The 13489-nt window shown below is 44.9% G+C and overlaps 1 protein-coding gene across 2 annotated transcripts in view; it reads left to right on the top strand.

The window, feature by feature from the left end:
- The window catches only part of LOC139412869 (histone deacetylase 4-like), a 70046-nt gene extending 57726 nt beyond the window's left edge, over positions 1–12320 (top strand). The window contains exons 12-24 of one of the 2 annotated variants that reach the window (XM_071159657.1): positions 179–379; positions 1637–1832; positions 2132–2265; positions 2556–2705; positions 3189–3296; positions 4002–4145; positions 4285–4404; positions 4486–4583; positions 6127–6245; positions 7321–7454; positions 7637–7721; positions 8509–8641; positions 8728–12320. In XM_071159657.1, the coding sequence (XP_071015758.1) occupies positions 179–379; positions 1637–1832; positions 2132–2265; positions 2556–2705; positions 3189–3296; positions 4002–4145; positions 4285–4404; positions 4486–4583; positions 6127–6245; positions 7321–7454; positions 7637–7721; positions 8509–8641; positions 8728–8770 (1665 nt within the window). In that variant the 3' untranslated portion in view covers positions 8771–12320. The remainder of the gene's footprint in view (positions 1–178; positions 380–1636; positions 1833–2131; positions 2266–2555; positions 2706–3188; positions 3297–4001; positions 4146–4284; positions 4405–4485; positions 4584–6126; positions 6246–7320; positions 7455–7636; positions 7722–8508; positions 8642–8727) is intronic. The other variant, XM_071159656.1, reaches the window with a different exon arrangement.
- The last annotated feature ends 1169 nt before the right edge of the window (positions 12321–13489 follow it).

Below are 13489 nucleotides of genomic sequence, written 5' to 3'. Positions count from 1 at the left end.
CACACACACAAACACCTCAATGTTAAAATGTTGACCGCCACATCTTAGTAAAGCTACATCTTTCACTATAGAACTCCTATACTACTACTGTTGTAACAACTGCAGTAACTACTGTATTACTACTGTACTGCATATCATCAATGACTAGACGATGGATTGACCCATACCCTCTCCTTAGATGATGGGCAAGCCCGGTGAGCCCACGGGGGCCCGGCAGCACCAGAGTCACCCGGAGGAGACCGAGGAAGAGCTGAGGGAGCACCAGGCCCTCTCTCCCCAGGACGGAGGCTTTCCGTGTGGATTCACCATCAAACAAGAGCCCCCAGACCCCCAAGAGAACCAGGAGGAGGACATGCAGCAGGAACTGCTGTTCAGACAGGTAGGAGGAGTGAGTGTGAGAGAGGGAGCTACCACAGGTCAATATGTGTGCTAGTGATGTCATCCTACTTCCAGGGTCATGTCTTTTGAATAGGTTTCAAGATCATCATCAATTTATCATCCCGTCAGAACTGTCTCAGTTCGTCAGGGCCTGGACTCCACAAGGTGTCAAGCGTTCCACAGGGAGGCTGGCCCATGTTGACTCCAATGCTTTCCACAGTTGTGTCAAGTTGGCTGGATACAACTGGGATACACACGGGAAACTGTTGAGCGTGAAAAACCCAGCAGCGTTGCAGTTCTTGTCACAAACCGGTGCTGTCTTGCCCATTCACCCTCAATTGCACACATACACAATCCATGTCTCCCAGGCTTTTAAAAATCCTTATTTAACTGTTCTCTTCCACTTCGTCTACACACTGAAGTGGATTTAACAAGTGACATCAATAAGGGATCACATCATTCACCTAGATTCACCTGCTCAGTCTTTGTCATGGAAATAACAATATTGTGTATACTCAGTGAACACCTGGTAGGAGTTGTAGTTCTCATGAAATGGTGGTAACTTTCCGGCTTCTTCTTGGCCCCCAAATATGTTGAAACCGACATATGGTAAGTAAATTCACTCGCAAACAAGTATATATTTTAATATATATCTTAAATGACTACATTTCCATATGACTTTGACAATGCACATTTGAGGCTCATTCTCAGCGTACAAAACAAGCACTTTCATATCGGTATTGACTTTATGGCACTCTCACACTCTCTCACACACACACACACACACACACACACATACAATTATCTCGTTCATCAGTAGTTGTGTTTATTGAATGATTCACTTGGGCAATAATATGCTATTTCCTGTCCCAGGATGCTATGTTTCTGACACAGAGTCCTTCTTTAATGAGAGGAAACCATGCATCTTTTAAATCCACTTACTCTCCTGCAGATAATGTCATGTGTTTCGGTTCACCTCATGTAGCTTGACTGCCATCGTGTGGCCAAATGTTGTAAACACATTATAAAGAGCAGGTCACAATAGCCATTGGTGGCTGTGTCTCTGTTGCTGTCATGCAATGTTGTTCTCTGTCCCTTCTTTCTCTTTCCCCTGCTCTTCTCTCTTTCTCACTCTACTTTTTCCCCCTCCTCTCTCTCCTCTCTCTCTCCTCCTCCCCTCTCTCTCCTCTCTCCTCCTCCCCTCTCTCTCCTCTCTCCTCCTTCCCTCCTCATCCACTTCTTTCCTCTCTCTGAGCAGCAGGCCATATTGTTGGAGCAGCAGAGAATCCACCAGCTGAGAAACTATCAGGCGTCCATGGAGGCAGCCGGTCTGTCAATCACCTTCCCAGGTCACCGCCCCCTCTCCAGGGCCCAATCATCTCCGGCCTCCGCTTCCTCCTTCCCCATCTCTGTCCCGCCTCCTGAGCCTCCCACCAAACCTCGCTTCACCACAGGTTGGTAGTAATGCTCTTCTCTTTTATATCAATCAAATGTATTTGTAAAGCCCTTTTCCATCAGCAGATGTCACCAAGTGCTGTACAGAAACCCATCTTAAAACCTAAAACAGCAAGTAATGCAGATGTAGATTCATTTGTATATATTTCTCTTTGTCTGTCGCTCCTTTATCCCTCCTTATTTTGCTCTGTCAGTTTGTTGTTTCCACTTGTGTGAGTGGATGTGTGTGTGTGTGTGCGTCAGTGGTAATATGCGCATGTTTGTGTGTTTGTGCTAATGTCCTGGGTTCTACCTGCAGGGTTGGTGTATGACTCTCTGATGCAAAAGCACCAGTGTATGTGCGGGAACACACACACCCATCCGGAGCACGCCGGACGCGTCCAGAGCATCTGGTCCAGACTTCAGGAGACGGGACTTAGGGGACAGTGTGAGGTACATTCTAAAGCCTTCAACCATCCTTCTCTTTGCTATTCTCTGTTATACAATCATTTTTAATTATATTTGTAGTCTTCAAACAAGCGTGAATGTAATGAATTTCTGTTGCTAGGAGTTACCAACTGATGCATAAATATACATCCTTGCTTATCCTTTCCATGTACTTTGTCATTTGTGATTCACTTAAACACAGAGAATAAAACAAGTGAATAGAAAGAAATGTTGCATGTCTCCATTTTGTGTGTGTGTGTGTGTGTGTGTGTGTGTGTGTGTGTGTGTGTGTGTAGTGTATCCGTGGTAGGAAGGCCACTCTGGAGGAGCTCCAGACAGTCCACTCTGAAGCCCATGTCCTGCTGTATGGAACCAACCCCCTCCGACAGAAACTAGACTGTTCAGTCACGCCCATGTTGGTCAGATTACCATGTGGAGGAGTGGGGGTGAGTCTTCATCCTCCTCCTTCTTTCTTCTCCTCCTCAACCATCTTTCTCCTCCTCCTTTCTCCTCTGCCTCTTCCTATTTCTCCTCCTCAAATCATTAACCCCGTTTTATATTTTGGCAATGAACCCATTTATCTACTTGACCAAAGTCAAATGAGCACGTGGCTCGTGGATACAATGTGTATGTCTCTGTGTCCAGTATGAAGGAAGTTAGAGGTATTTTCACGAGTCAATGCTAACTGATGTTAGCACAATAAATGGATGTCCATGGTACCAGCTATCATGCTAGCTTATGGTCACATGCAAGCTGTTACCACAGACGTCCAGTCATTGTGCTTATGCTAGTTAGCAACTCCTTTCAAACTGCACGCAGACATAAAAATGGTTTCCACAAGTTCGTCTGACTCTGGGCAAGTAGATAAAGGGCTGCATTGCCAACATCCCAAAGTGTCCCTTTAACTGTGACGATGATGATGATTGCAGGTGGACAGTGACACCATCTGGAACGAGGTCCATTCCTCTACTGCAGTTCGTCTGGCTGTGGGTTCTGTGGTGGAGCTGGTGTTCAAAGTGGCCACTGGTGAACTGAAGGTGCGTCCTCTCTACCCTCTTCTCCTTTTCATCCCTCTACCCCTCCATTAAGGTTAGGTCTCTCTACCCTCTTCTCCTTTTCATCCCTCTATCCCTCCATTAAGGTTAGGTCTCTCTACCCTCCTCCTTTTCATCCCTCTATCCCTCCATTAAGGTAAGGTCTCTCTACCCTCTTCTCCTTTTCATCCCTCTATCCCTCCATTAAGGTTAGGTCTCTCTACCCTCCTCCTTTTCATCCCTCTATCCCTCCATTAAGGTTAGGTCTCTCTACCCTCCTTTTCATCCCTCTATCCCTCCATTAAGGTTACGTCTCTCTACCCTCATTTTCATCCCTCTATCCCTCCATTAAGGTAAGGTCTCTCTACCCTCCTCCTTTTCATCCCTCTATCCCTCCATTAAGGTAAGGTCTCTCTACCCTCCTCCTTTTCATCCCTCTATCCCTCCATTAAGGTTAGGTCTCTCTACCCTCCTCCTTTTCATCCCTCTATCCCTCCATTAAGGTTAGGTCTCTCTACCCTCTTCTCCTTCATCCCTCTATCCCTCCATTAAGGTTAGGTCTCTCTACCCTCCTCCTTTTCATCCCTCTATCCCTGCATTAAGGTTAGGTCGCTCTACACTTTTTTCCCCCTTCACAAAGAATGCACTCAATCTCTCTCCCTCATGGATGGAGTTGTGGGTAATGTAGTTGTTGCATCTGGTTCCCAGAATGGCTTTGCTGTGGTTCGACCCCCTGGACACCATGCAGAAGAGAGCACTCCCATGGGCTTCTGCTACTTTAACTCAGTAGCCATCGCAGCCCGGCTGCTCCAACAGAGACTCAACGTCTGCAAGATCCTCATAGTAGACTGGGTGAGTTTGTGCTGGTCCTTCACCTGACCTTTTAAAGAGAAAGTGGGTTTTGTATTAGACTGTAGAATTACCATTGGATGTAAGAAGAAGAAAAAATTGGACAATGGTCATCTGATTGGCCATGTGTGCTGTCCATCAGGATGTTCACCATGGCAACGGGACCCAGCAGGCATTTTACGACGACCCCAACGTGCTGTACCTGTCTCTCCATCGATACGACGATGGAAACTTCTTCCCTGGCAGCGGAGCACCCGACGAGGTAATGTTGACACATCTCATGGGGACGTGTGTGTGTGTGTGTGTGTTCTCATGGCTATTCCTCCCATCCTTTCTCTGTCAGGTGGGCAGTGGTCCAGGAGTAGGTTTTAACGTTAACATGGCCTTCACCGGGGGGCTGGAGCCACCTATGGGAGATGCAGAGTACCTGGCAGCCTTCAGGTAACACACAACACTTATCCCTCCAGACATGCCACCAGGGGTCTTTTCACAGTCCCCAAATCCAGAACAAATTCAAGAAAGTGTACAGTATTATATAGAGCCCTTATTGCATGGAACTCCCTTCCATCTCATATTGCTCATATAAACAGCAAACCTGGTTTCAAAAAACAGATAAAGCAACACCTCACGGCACAACACCTCTCCCCTATTGGAGCTAGATAGTTTGGGCGTATGTATTGATATGTAGGCTGTGTGTGTACAGTATGTATTGATGTGGAGGCTGTGTGTACAGTATGTATTGATATGTAGGCTGTGTGTGTACAGTATGTATTGATGTGGAGGCTGTGTGTGTACAGTATGTATTGATGTGGAGGCTGTGGGTGTACAGTATGTAGTGATGTGGAGGCTGTGTGTACAGTATGTATTGATATGTAGGCTGTGTGTACAGTATGTATTGATGTGGAGGCTGTGTGTGTACAGTATGTATTGACGTGGAGGCTGTGTGTGTACAGTATGTATTGACGTGGAGGCTGTGTGTGTACAGTATGTATTGACGTGGAGGCTGTGTGTGTACAGTATGTATTGACGTGGAGGCTGTGTGTGTACAGTATGTATTGATGTGGAGGCTGTGTGTACAGTATGTATTGACATGGAGGCTGTGTGTGTACAGTATGTATTGATGTGGAGGCTGTGTGTGTACAGTATGTATTGATGTGGAGGCTGTGTGTACAGTATGTATTGATGTGGAGGCTGTGTGTGTACAGTATGTATTGATGTGGAGGCTGTGTGTGTACAGTATGTATTGACGTGGAGGCTGTGTGTGTACAGTATGTATTGACGTGGAGGCTGTGTGTGTACAGTATGTATTGACGTGGAGGCTGTGTGTGTACAGTATGTATTGACGTGGAGGCTGTGTGTGTACAGTATGTATTGACGTGGAGGCTGTGTGTGTACAGTATGTATTGACGTGGAGGCTGTGTGTGTACAGTATGTATTGACGTGGAGGCTGTGTGTGTACAGTATGTATTGACGTGGAGGCTGTGTGTGTACAGTATGTATTGACGTGGAGGCTGTGTGTGTACAGTATGTATTGACGTGGAGGCTGTGTGTGTACAGTATGTATTGACGTGGAGGCTGTGTGTGTACAGTATGTATTGACGTGGAGGCTGTGTGTGTACAGTATGTATTGATGTGGAGGCTGTGTGTGTACAGTATGTATTGATGTGGAGGCTGTGTGTGTACAGTATGTATTGATGTGGAGGCTGTGTGTACAGTATGTATTGATGTGGAGGCTGTGTGTGTACAGTATGTATTGATGTGGAGGCTGTGTGTGTACAGTATGTATTGATGTGGAGGCTGTGTGTGTACAGTATGTATTGATCTGTTCCTCTGTATTATGTCATGTTCTGTGTGGACCTCAGGAAGAGGAGCTGCTGCTTTCACAACAGATAATGATTCTAATAAAATACTAAATATCCAAAAACACACATGCACTGAATTTGCTAAACTGACCAACTCTCTCCCCCTCTCTCCCTCTCCCTAGGTCTGTGGTGATGCCCATAGCTAATGAATTTGCTCCTGACGTGGTGCTGGTGTCCTCAGGCTTCGACGCCGTCGAGGGTCACCCTCCTCCCCTAGGCGGTTACACCCTCACCTCCAAATGTAGGTTTATGTGTAAAGTAGCACTGGTGCAATGATGTCTGGATCTGTTCTTTTGTTAGCTGACGCCTGAGGTCCAGACACACAACATGACAGACAGGAGATGTGGACACCACTCATTTAACGGGGTGTCCACATACTAGTGTCATACACTGTATTCTTTGCTGCTGTGGTGTACGGTGCATTCTGGAAGTATTCAGGCCCCTTGACATTTTCCACATTTTGTTGCGTTACAGCCTTATTCTAAAATGGATGAAATAAAAAATGTTCCTCATCAATCTACAGACAATACCCCATAATGACAAATAAAAACAGATTTTTTAAAAACATTTTACAAATGTATACAATGTATACAAAAAAAACTAACAGAAATACCTTATTTGCATAAGTAATCAGACCCTGTTAGACTCAAAATTGTGCTCAGGTGCATCCTGTTTCCATTGATCATCCTTGATGTTTTACCTGTGGTGAATTTAATTGATTGGACATGATTTGGAAAGGCACACACCTGTCTATAGAAGGTCCCACAGTTGACAGTGCATGTCAGAGCAAAAAGTAAGCCCCCAAGACTCTTCCTAGAGATGGCCGCCCGGCCAAACTGAGCAATCGTGGGAGAAGGGCCTTGGTCAGGGAGGTGACCACGAACACGATGGCCATTCTGACAGAGCTGAAAATAGCTGTGCAGCAACGCTCCCAATCCAACCTGACAGAGCTTGAGAGGATCCGCAGAGAAGAATAGGAGAAACTCCTCAAATACAGTTGTGCCAAGCTTTTAGAGTCCTACCCAAGAAGACTTGATGCTGTAGTCACTGCCAAAGGTGCTTCAACAAAGTACAGAGTAAAGGGTCTGAATACTTCTGTAAATGTGATATTTCAGTTTTTTATTTTTAATACATTTGCAAAATTTCCAAAAACCTGTTTTTGCTTTGTCATTATGGGGTATTGTGTGTAGATTGATAAGGAGAAACATATTTATTTAATCCATTTTAGAATAAGCCTGTAACGTAACAAAATGTGGAAAAAGTCAAGGGGTCTGAATACTTTCAACCTTCACACACACACACACCCTCCCCTGCAGGTTTTGGGTACCTGACACGTCAGCTGATGACCCTGGCGGAGGGTCGATTGGTGCTTGCATTGGAGGGAGGTCACGACCTCATGGCCATCTGTGACGCTTCCGAGGCCTGCGTCTCCGCTCTGCTGGGCAACCAGGTGAGGGAAGGAGGGAGAAAGGAAGGGGGGGGGGGGGGGGGGTCAGGAAGTTTAATGATAAGACTAGATCATTTATAGTGGTCTGGTGAAGAACTGAAAAGGAGAGGGAATGGATGAATGGTGAAGGTGGACTGGTGTGTGTCCGGTTATCAGATAGCACAGTGTGTATGTGTTGTCCACAGCTGGATCCTCTCCCTCAGACGCTTCTGGAGCAGAGACCCAACCAGAATGCTGTGTGCTCCATAGAGAAGGTTATAGAAACACACAGTGAGTACCAAGCACAGTTTCCTATCTGAGATTAAAGAGGCAGGAAGTTCTCCCTCAACTTACTCCAGTCTTAAAGGTTGAGTAAGCTAGATTTTTTTGTCCACAAATTTACCCATATTTCTATTAGATGTACTGTAAATAGTTTATGATTAGTGAATGCCGTAATTTAATTATTTTGTTAGATGCTGCTCCTTATTAGCTGAAATCAAATTTTCGCTATTGCGCTAGCTGTTCAGGCCAAACCTGCCCGGGCAGGCCTGCCCCTTCCTGGGCCTGGGCTATAGCCAGTGTGAGAAATGTTTGTGCTCTGAAACTAAATAAATACTACACTCTGACCCACACAACAGGATAGTGCTAGACAAATCAAGGAATGTAAACTTCAAAGCGTGATGAAGTTTTATTGGGATTTGCAGCTGTTGTTGGTAAGTAATGGATCTGCTAGCTTCTGAAGTTAACTTACTGATCCTTTATCATTGTTCCCTCTCTATCCTCCCTCTCTCCTCCCTCCCTCTCCCCGCTCGCTCTCCCTCTCCTCCCTCCCTCTCCCCGCTCGCTCTCCCTCTCTCCTCCCTCCCTCTCCCCGCTCGCTCTCCCTCTCTCCTCCCTCCCTCTCCCCGCTCGCTCTCCCTCTCTCCTCCCTCCCTCTCCCCGCTCGCTCTCCCTCTCTCCTCCCTCCCTCTCCCCGCTCGCTCTCCCTCTCTCCTCCCTCCCTCTCCCCGCTCGCTATCCCTCTCTCCTCCCTCCCTCTCCCCGCTCGCTATCCCTCCCTCCCACCCTCTTTCTCCAGGTAAGTACTGGCGCTCCTTGCAGCGTGACTCCCCCAGGCTGGGCCTGTCTGTGCTGGAGGCTCAGAGAGGAGACTCGGAGGAGGCTGAGACCGTCAGCGCCATGGCCTCTCTCTCTGTGGCCAACAAACAGAGGTAGGTCACCATAGCTACTATCATCCAGTTCTATTGAGATGCACCTGTTTTGCTAACGCACCTTTCTTTCCTCTTGTTCCCCTTAGCAGGTCGGAGGAGGAACCCATGGAGGAGGAAGCACCATTATAGCGGGGGAAGGGCGTCGCACCGTGACTGTCGGCCTCTGCAGCTCGGAAGACTACCTTCTGGAGAGTCTCGACTGTCCCTTTCATTTAGTCCCTCCGCGCCGTGCCTATCACCTTGATTGGCAGCTCCTCTGCCAATGAGAGAGAGGGATGGGCTTCAGAGTAGAGAGTCAATGGGGATACGATATGAAGGACGGAAGTGACAAAGCGCTGCAGCCAGGCAGCTCAGCGTGTTTCTGCCAGTCAGACTGAGGCAGCCCCAGAAGACACCCTAGCACCGAGGCAGGGCGTGGGTTCTCGGAGTGGAGGCGGATAATGGAAGTCTTACTCCTGAAGGGAAAGATCTGGTGCTTTACAGAGCTCCCCCGTGGCCAAATATGGAGACAGAGGACAGGACAAGTCCGGCTGTCACACACAGCGTGGACATTTATTTTCTCTCCTGCTTTTGTCACGCTAAATTGAGGACATGCTACTGATGGAGATGGTGGTTACTGATGAGAGATGGTGGCTACTGATGGAGATGGTGGTTACTGATGGAGATGGTGGTTACTGATGAGAGATGGCGGACAACAAAGCCCCTAGGAGAATTGTCGGGCTGTCATTGGCTGAGGACAGTAGACTTGACTGTGGTTGGCCTTTGAGCAAGCAGCCTTTGCCGTTATTGGATGATGAGGCTATTGGATCTTTGCCTTATTGATGCAGCTGGTAGTTCTGTGATGGTCCACCAATGAGAGAGTGCCTTTGTGAAGCTCTGATGGATTTCAGGATTGTGTCAGAAATGAAGATTGCCTTAAATGATGATCCTGACCAGGGGAGAGAGAGAAATACATTTTCCTGTTTGACAGGACGGGATGGTGGAAACATTGATCTTTCAGCATGTTTACCAGGATTGTGATGTAGACAGTGTTTGTCTCTCACAGCCTCTTTTAGAGGTCATTATACCTTTGGATTGATATATTTTTCTGTAAAAATGCTTCAAAAAGGTAGTTGCAAGCAAACATTTGAAACGTTCAACTTCCAGTTGATTCGTAAAGCACTGTTGAAGGTTAACATTTAGCCTTATGTAGCTTCCCTTTATCACATAACCAATCGCTAACGGAGAAAAAGCATGTCTCACCAGAAAGACCTGTCGGTTGCAAGGTTAGAAAGTTATCCAAAAAGAACTAGTCGAGCAAAAAAAAAGCCAAAGCATGAGTTTGCATCCAGCTCTTTCGTACCACTAGTAACAGCAGGCATACACAGTATTACTACTGGCTTTTCATACCAAGCACACTGTCCGAGAGCTAACGGATCAAACATGTCTGTCTCAACCCTTTGGTTAAATAATTATTGAATTCCAATGTATTGTTTGGCAACTACCTTAGTTAATAGTTACTATAAACATCTTGTCATGTATATTGAATTGAACATATTGTGAAGCCAAGTGTTAATTTGCCATCTTTGAAACTATCATTTCCACATCGAGCTAGTCAATTGACTATACCATCATCAACTTTTTCTTAACGATCTCAAGTGGGTGACAATTCTATTTTTGGCATGTATGAAAATCTCTAGTTTTGAACATACTTTTTATATTTGCGTATTTGTCATTTTGCGTTGTTACTCTGTACAGTTGATGTGCCACTTGCTCTTAGTGTCCTCATCATGCATTGGGATGGAGATCAGCCTTTCTACTTTATACCATGATTCCAGAAATTGTCTATTTACTTACAGAATGATCCTGTTTACAGAGAGGTTCTACATGGAAAACCTAGAAATATATTATATCCGTAGCCTACATGAGAGCTATGACGTTGTGAAAGAGAATAGTTATGGCAAAGATGGTCTCACTCCAGTAAATATCTCTAAAAACCTTATGTGGGGGGTTGAGGTTGACTGTTTTAAACTGGCCCTGGTTGGAGCAGCCCTGCACTCAGCAGCACTGGATTTGGTCTCTGTTCCACACATCACTCTGAACACAAAAAGGGGAACACACTGGTTTGTTTTTGTACTGTATTGTTCCTGGCTGCACTGTAGCTAGACTAGACTAGACTAGCATGGGGCATTTTAAAGACACTTAGCTTTCACGTTTGACTTCATTGGGACCAACCAAAATGACATACCGAGGTTACTTTTGACACCATAACACACTATTGTTGATTGATAGCATGGTTACTGCTGTGCTGCCATGGTTACTGTACATTAGCATACCTCCACTTCAGAAAATGTTGTGACATCACTTCTTCCTGTCGTAGCTACATTAGTCAGGTTGTCAAGAAACCGGAGTCATGATATTAGTGGGTTGGCATGGTCTCATTGTAGTTCAAACTATTCTCATCCCTAGTAAATAACTACTTTTAGTTTTCAATAATGTTCTTACACTAATTTTGGTAGTATCATGTTTCCTTTTCATGATTTAGTAAACATTCTATTTATTGTTGCTTTGCTTTGTGTTTGCTCTCAGATTCACCATTCCTATGAATAGTTTCAGAGCCCCAGGGTTTGGTATGCTTTAAAAAACATTTCTTTAACGGCATCTAATTCTCTGCATGGTTTGTCTGTCCGCATGCCTGTCTGGCTGTACGTCTGTGTAACACTGTATTTGCACAGTAGAAGAAAACTGGAGGACTAAATCCTATCCCAGAAAACCCAGCGTGAATGTCTCTTCTTCTTTGGTGTACTAAGGATACAAAGGACTTGTCCAAATGAATTCCACATTAGATTTAAAAAAATGTAAATGCTCAGTTTTTGTAGGGAAATTACCCAGCACTTAAACAAGATAATGGACAATAGACTTGACTGTGTTTAGAGTAAGAGGAATATGGATTAGCTAGGCTCCGAGTGTATTTATGCTGGCTTCACATGCTCATGGGAAATGGGGAAGTGGAACAATTAAGTCCGACATGATTGTGTTTAAGTGCTTTTGAAGTCGGAAAAATTCTTAAACTAATAGGATTTTAGCTAGTTTATCAAGGTTGCTAATAATAAAGTTAGCTAGCTTGCTTAACATTGACAATATGGTCAAACTAGCTACCTTCTCCATATTGATGAGGTCGTAGTTGTCAAACTGATTTGTTATTTTTTGGGTTGAAAAGTTTAAAGGTCAGTGGTGAAACATCACAACTCGCCAACCTGGGCAACAACATCTTCTGTTTCCCACTTGAAATTCCAACTTGGAGGTTCGCTCAAGTGAAACTTCTCAGTTGGAAATAGGAACTTCTGATACCACATGAACGTGGCATTACACCCATCTAGACTGCTTGTCTCTCCCTAAGAGTGTTTCTAGGGTGTTGGGGACAGACACACAACGTAGACAATGGCTAAAACATCGGACCTTTAAAACACTCCATATGTGGTTGATTGGGAAGGGAATTTTCTGCAGACTCTTATCCACTTAAGCCAGTTGTATTTAAAACCACTGTGGTTAAAAAGAGCTATTCTCGGTTTACATATGTAAATGAAAAAGTTATTTTTGTTGTCTTTCCATTCCATTGTTATAAATGATATCTTGTTGGGACCTATATGCTTTTGACATTTTGTCTCAGACATAAACTCTAAAATATATTTCTGAAAAATGAAGTTGTCTTGTGTGTTAATTGTGATGCTATATTTATGAATCCAAAAATGTATAGTTACCAGACCTATGTCAAGTCAATGTGTTCTTGAGTATCAAAGGCCCTGTCCAGAAACCACAACCGTCCTAGGCACTGGTGTAGATCTGGGACAGTATTCATAAAGCGTCTCAGAGTAGAGTCCTGATCTAAGTTCAGTTTGGCCTTCTTGATAATGAATTAAGATTACTGAACAGAAGACCCTAGATCAGCACCCCTACTGTGAGACGTTTGATCCATATGACCACTGAAATGATTAGAGACCCCGAGAGAGTTTGGGGAGAGAGTCTCTTTGTTTGCTACTCGCTGGGTGAACCATGTACCTGCAGGGGGGTCGTAACAGCAGTGTGACACATTGTACTGTAACTTCCCCTGCTACTCGCTGGGTGAACCATGTACCTGCAGGGGGGTCGTAACAGCAGTGTGACACATTGTACTGTAACTTCCCCTGGAGTTTCACTAGATGTCAGTGGAGATGTAAAATAAGATGTCTGTGTTGGAGAAACACATCTGAAGAAGAGAACAATATGAGACCGACCGTTTGTTAGCCGCCCAGATATCTGTTCGGCTTTAACTCAGTTATTCAGTTATTCATTCACAAAATACATCAAAGCCATACATTACCAGGTGTATTTCAACAGTATCGCCATAGGAACTACAACCAGCTATCACAATGTTAGGAGAAAATAATATAGTCTCTTTCTCCTAATGTGAAACACTAACCGTACTGGTGTTTAGTTCTCAACACTGAACTGTGAAATGGTGAGTTACTATCCTGATTAAATCAGACTTGAACCAGGCTAGTTAATGACTAATATGTAAGGGAAATATGAGGACAGCTCTGGTAGATACTGAACACCTAAAGACCTACAAGTGCAAAGGTAATGCTAGAAGATAGAGGCCAATGCTCTATAATAATTTAGCATGTACTGTCGCTTAGCAGCAGGCTGGATGCTTCTAAATCAGTGTGATGCATAATTACATTCAGAGAGAGAGAAGAGGGACACCCACACATCCTTGCCCGTGCATTTCAATGTACTCCCCTACCCCACTCAGCCTGCTCATAACAACTAGGAGAGCCCATGATAATTATCTTGTGTAATGTGTGTGTTAGCCTGGAGGGCGGAAATGCA

Source organism: Oncorhynchus clarkii, chromosome 7 (genome assembly GCF_045791955.1).
Source record: "Oncorhynchus clarkii lewisi isolate Uvic-CL-2024 chromosome 7, UVic_Ocla_1.0, whole genome shotgun sequence".
Lineage (NCBI taxonomy): Eukaryota > Metazoa > Chordata > Actinopteri > Salmoniformes > Salmonidae > Oncorhynchus > Oncorhynchus clarkii.
The sequence above is the reverse complement of the archived record's forward strand: the minus strand, read 5'-3'. Positions and strand labels throughout refer to the sequence as shown.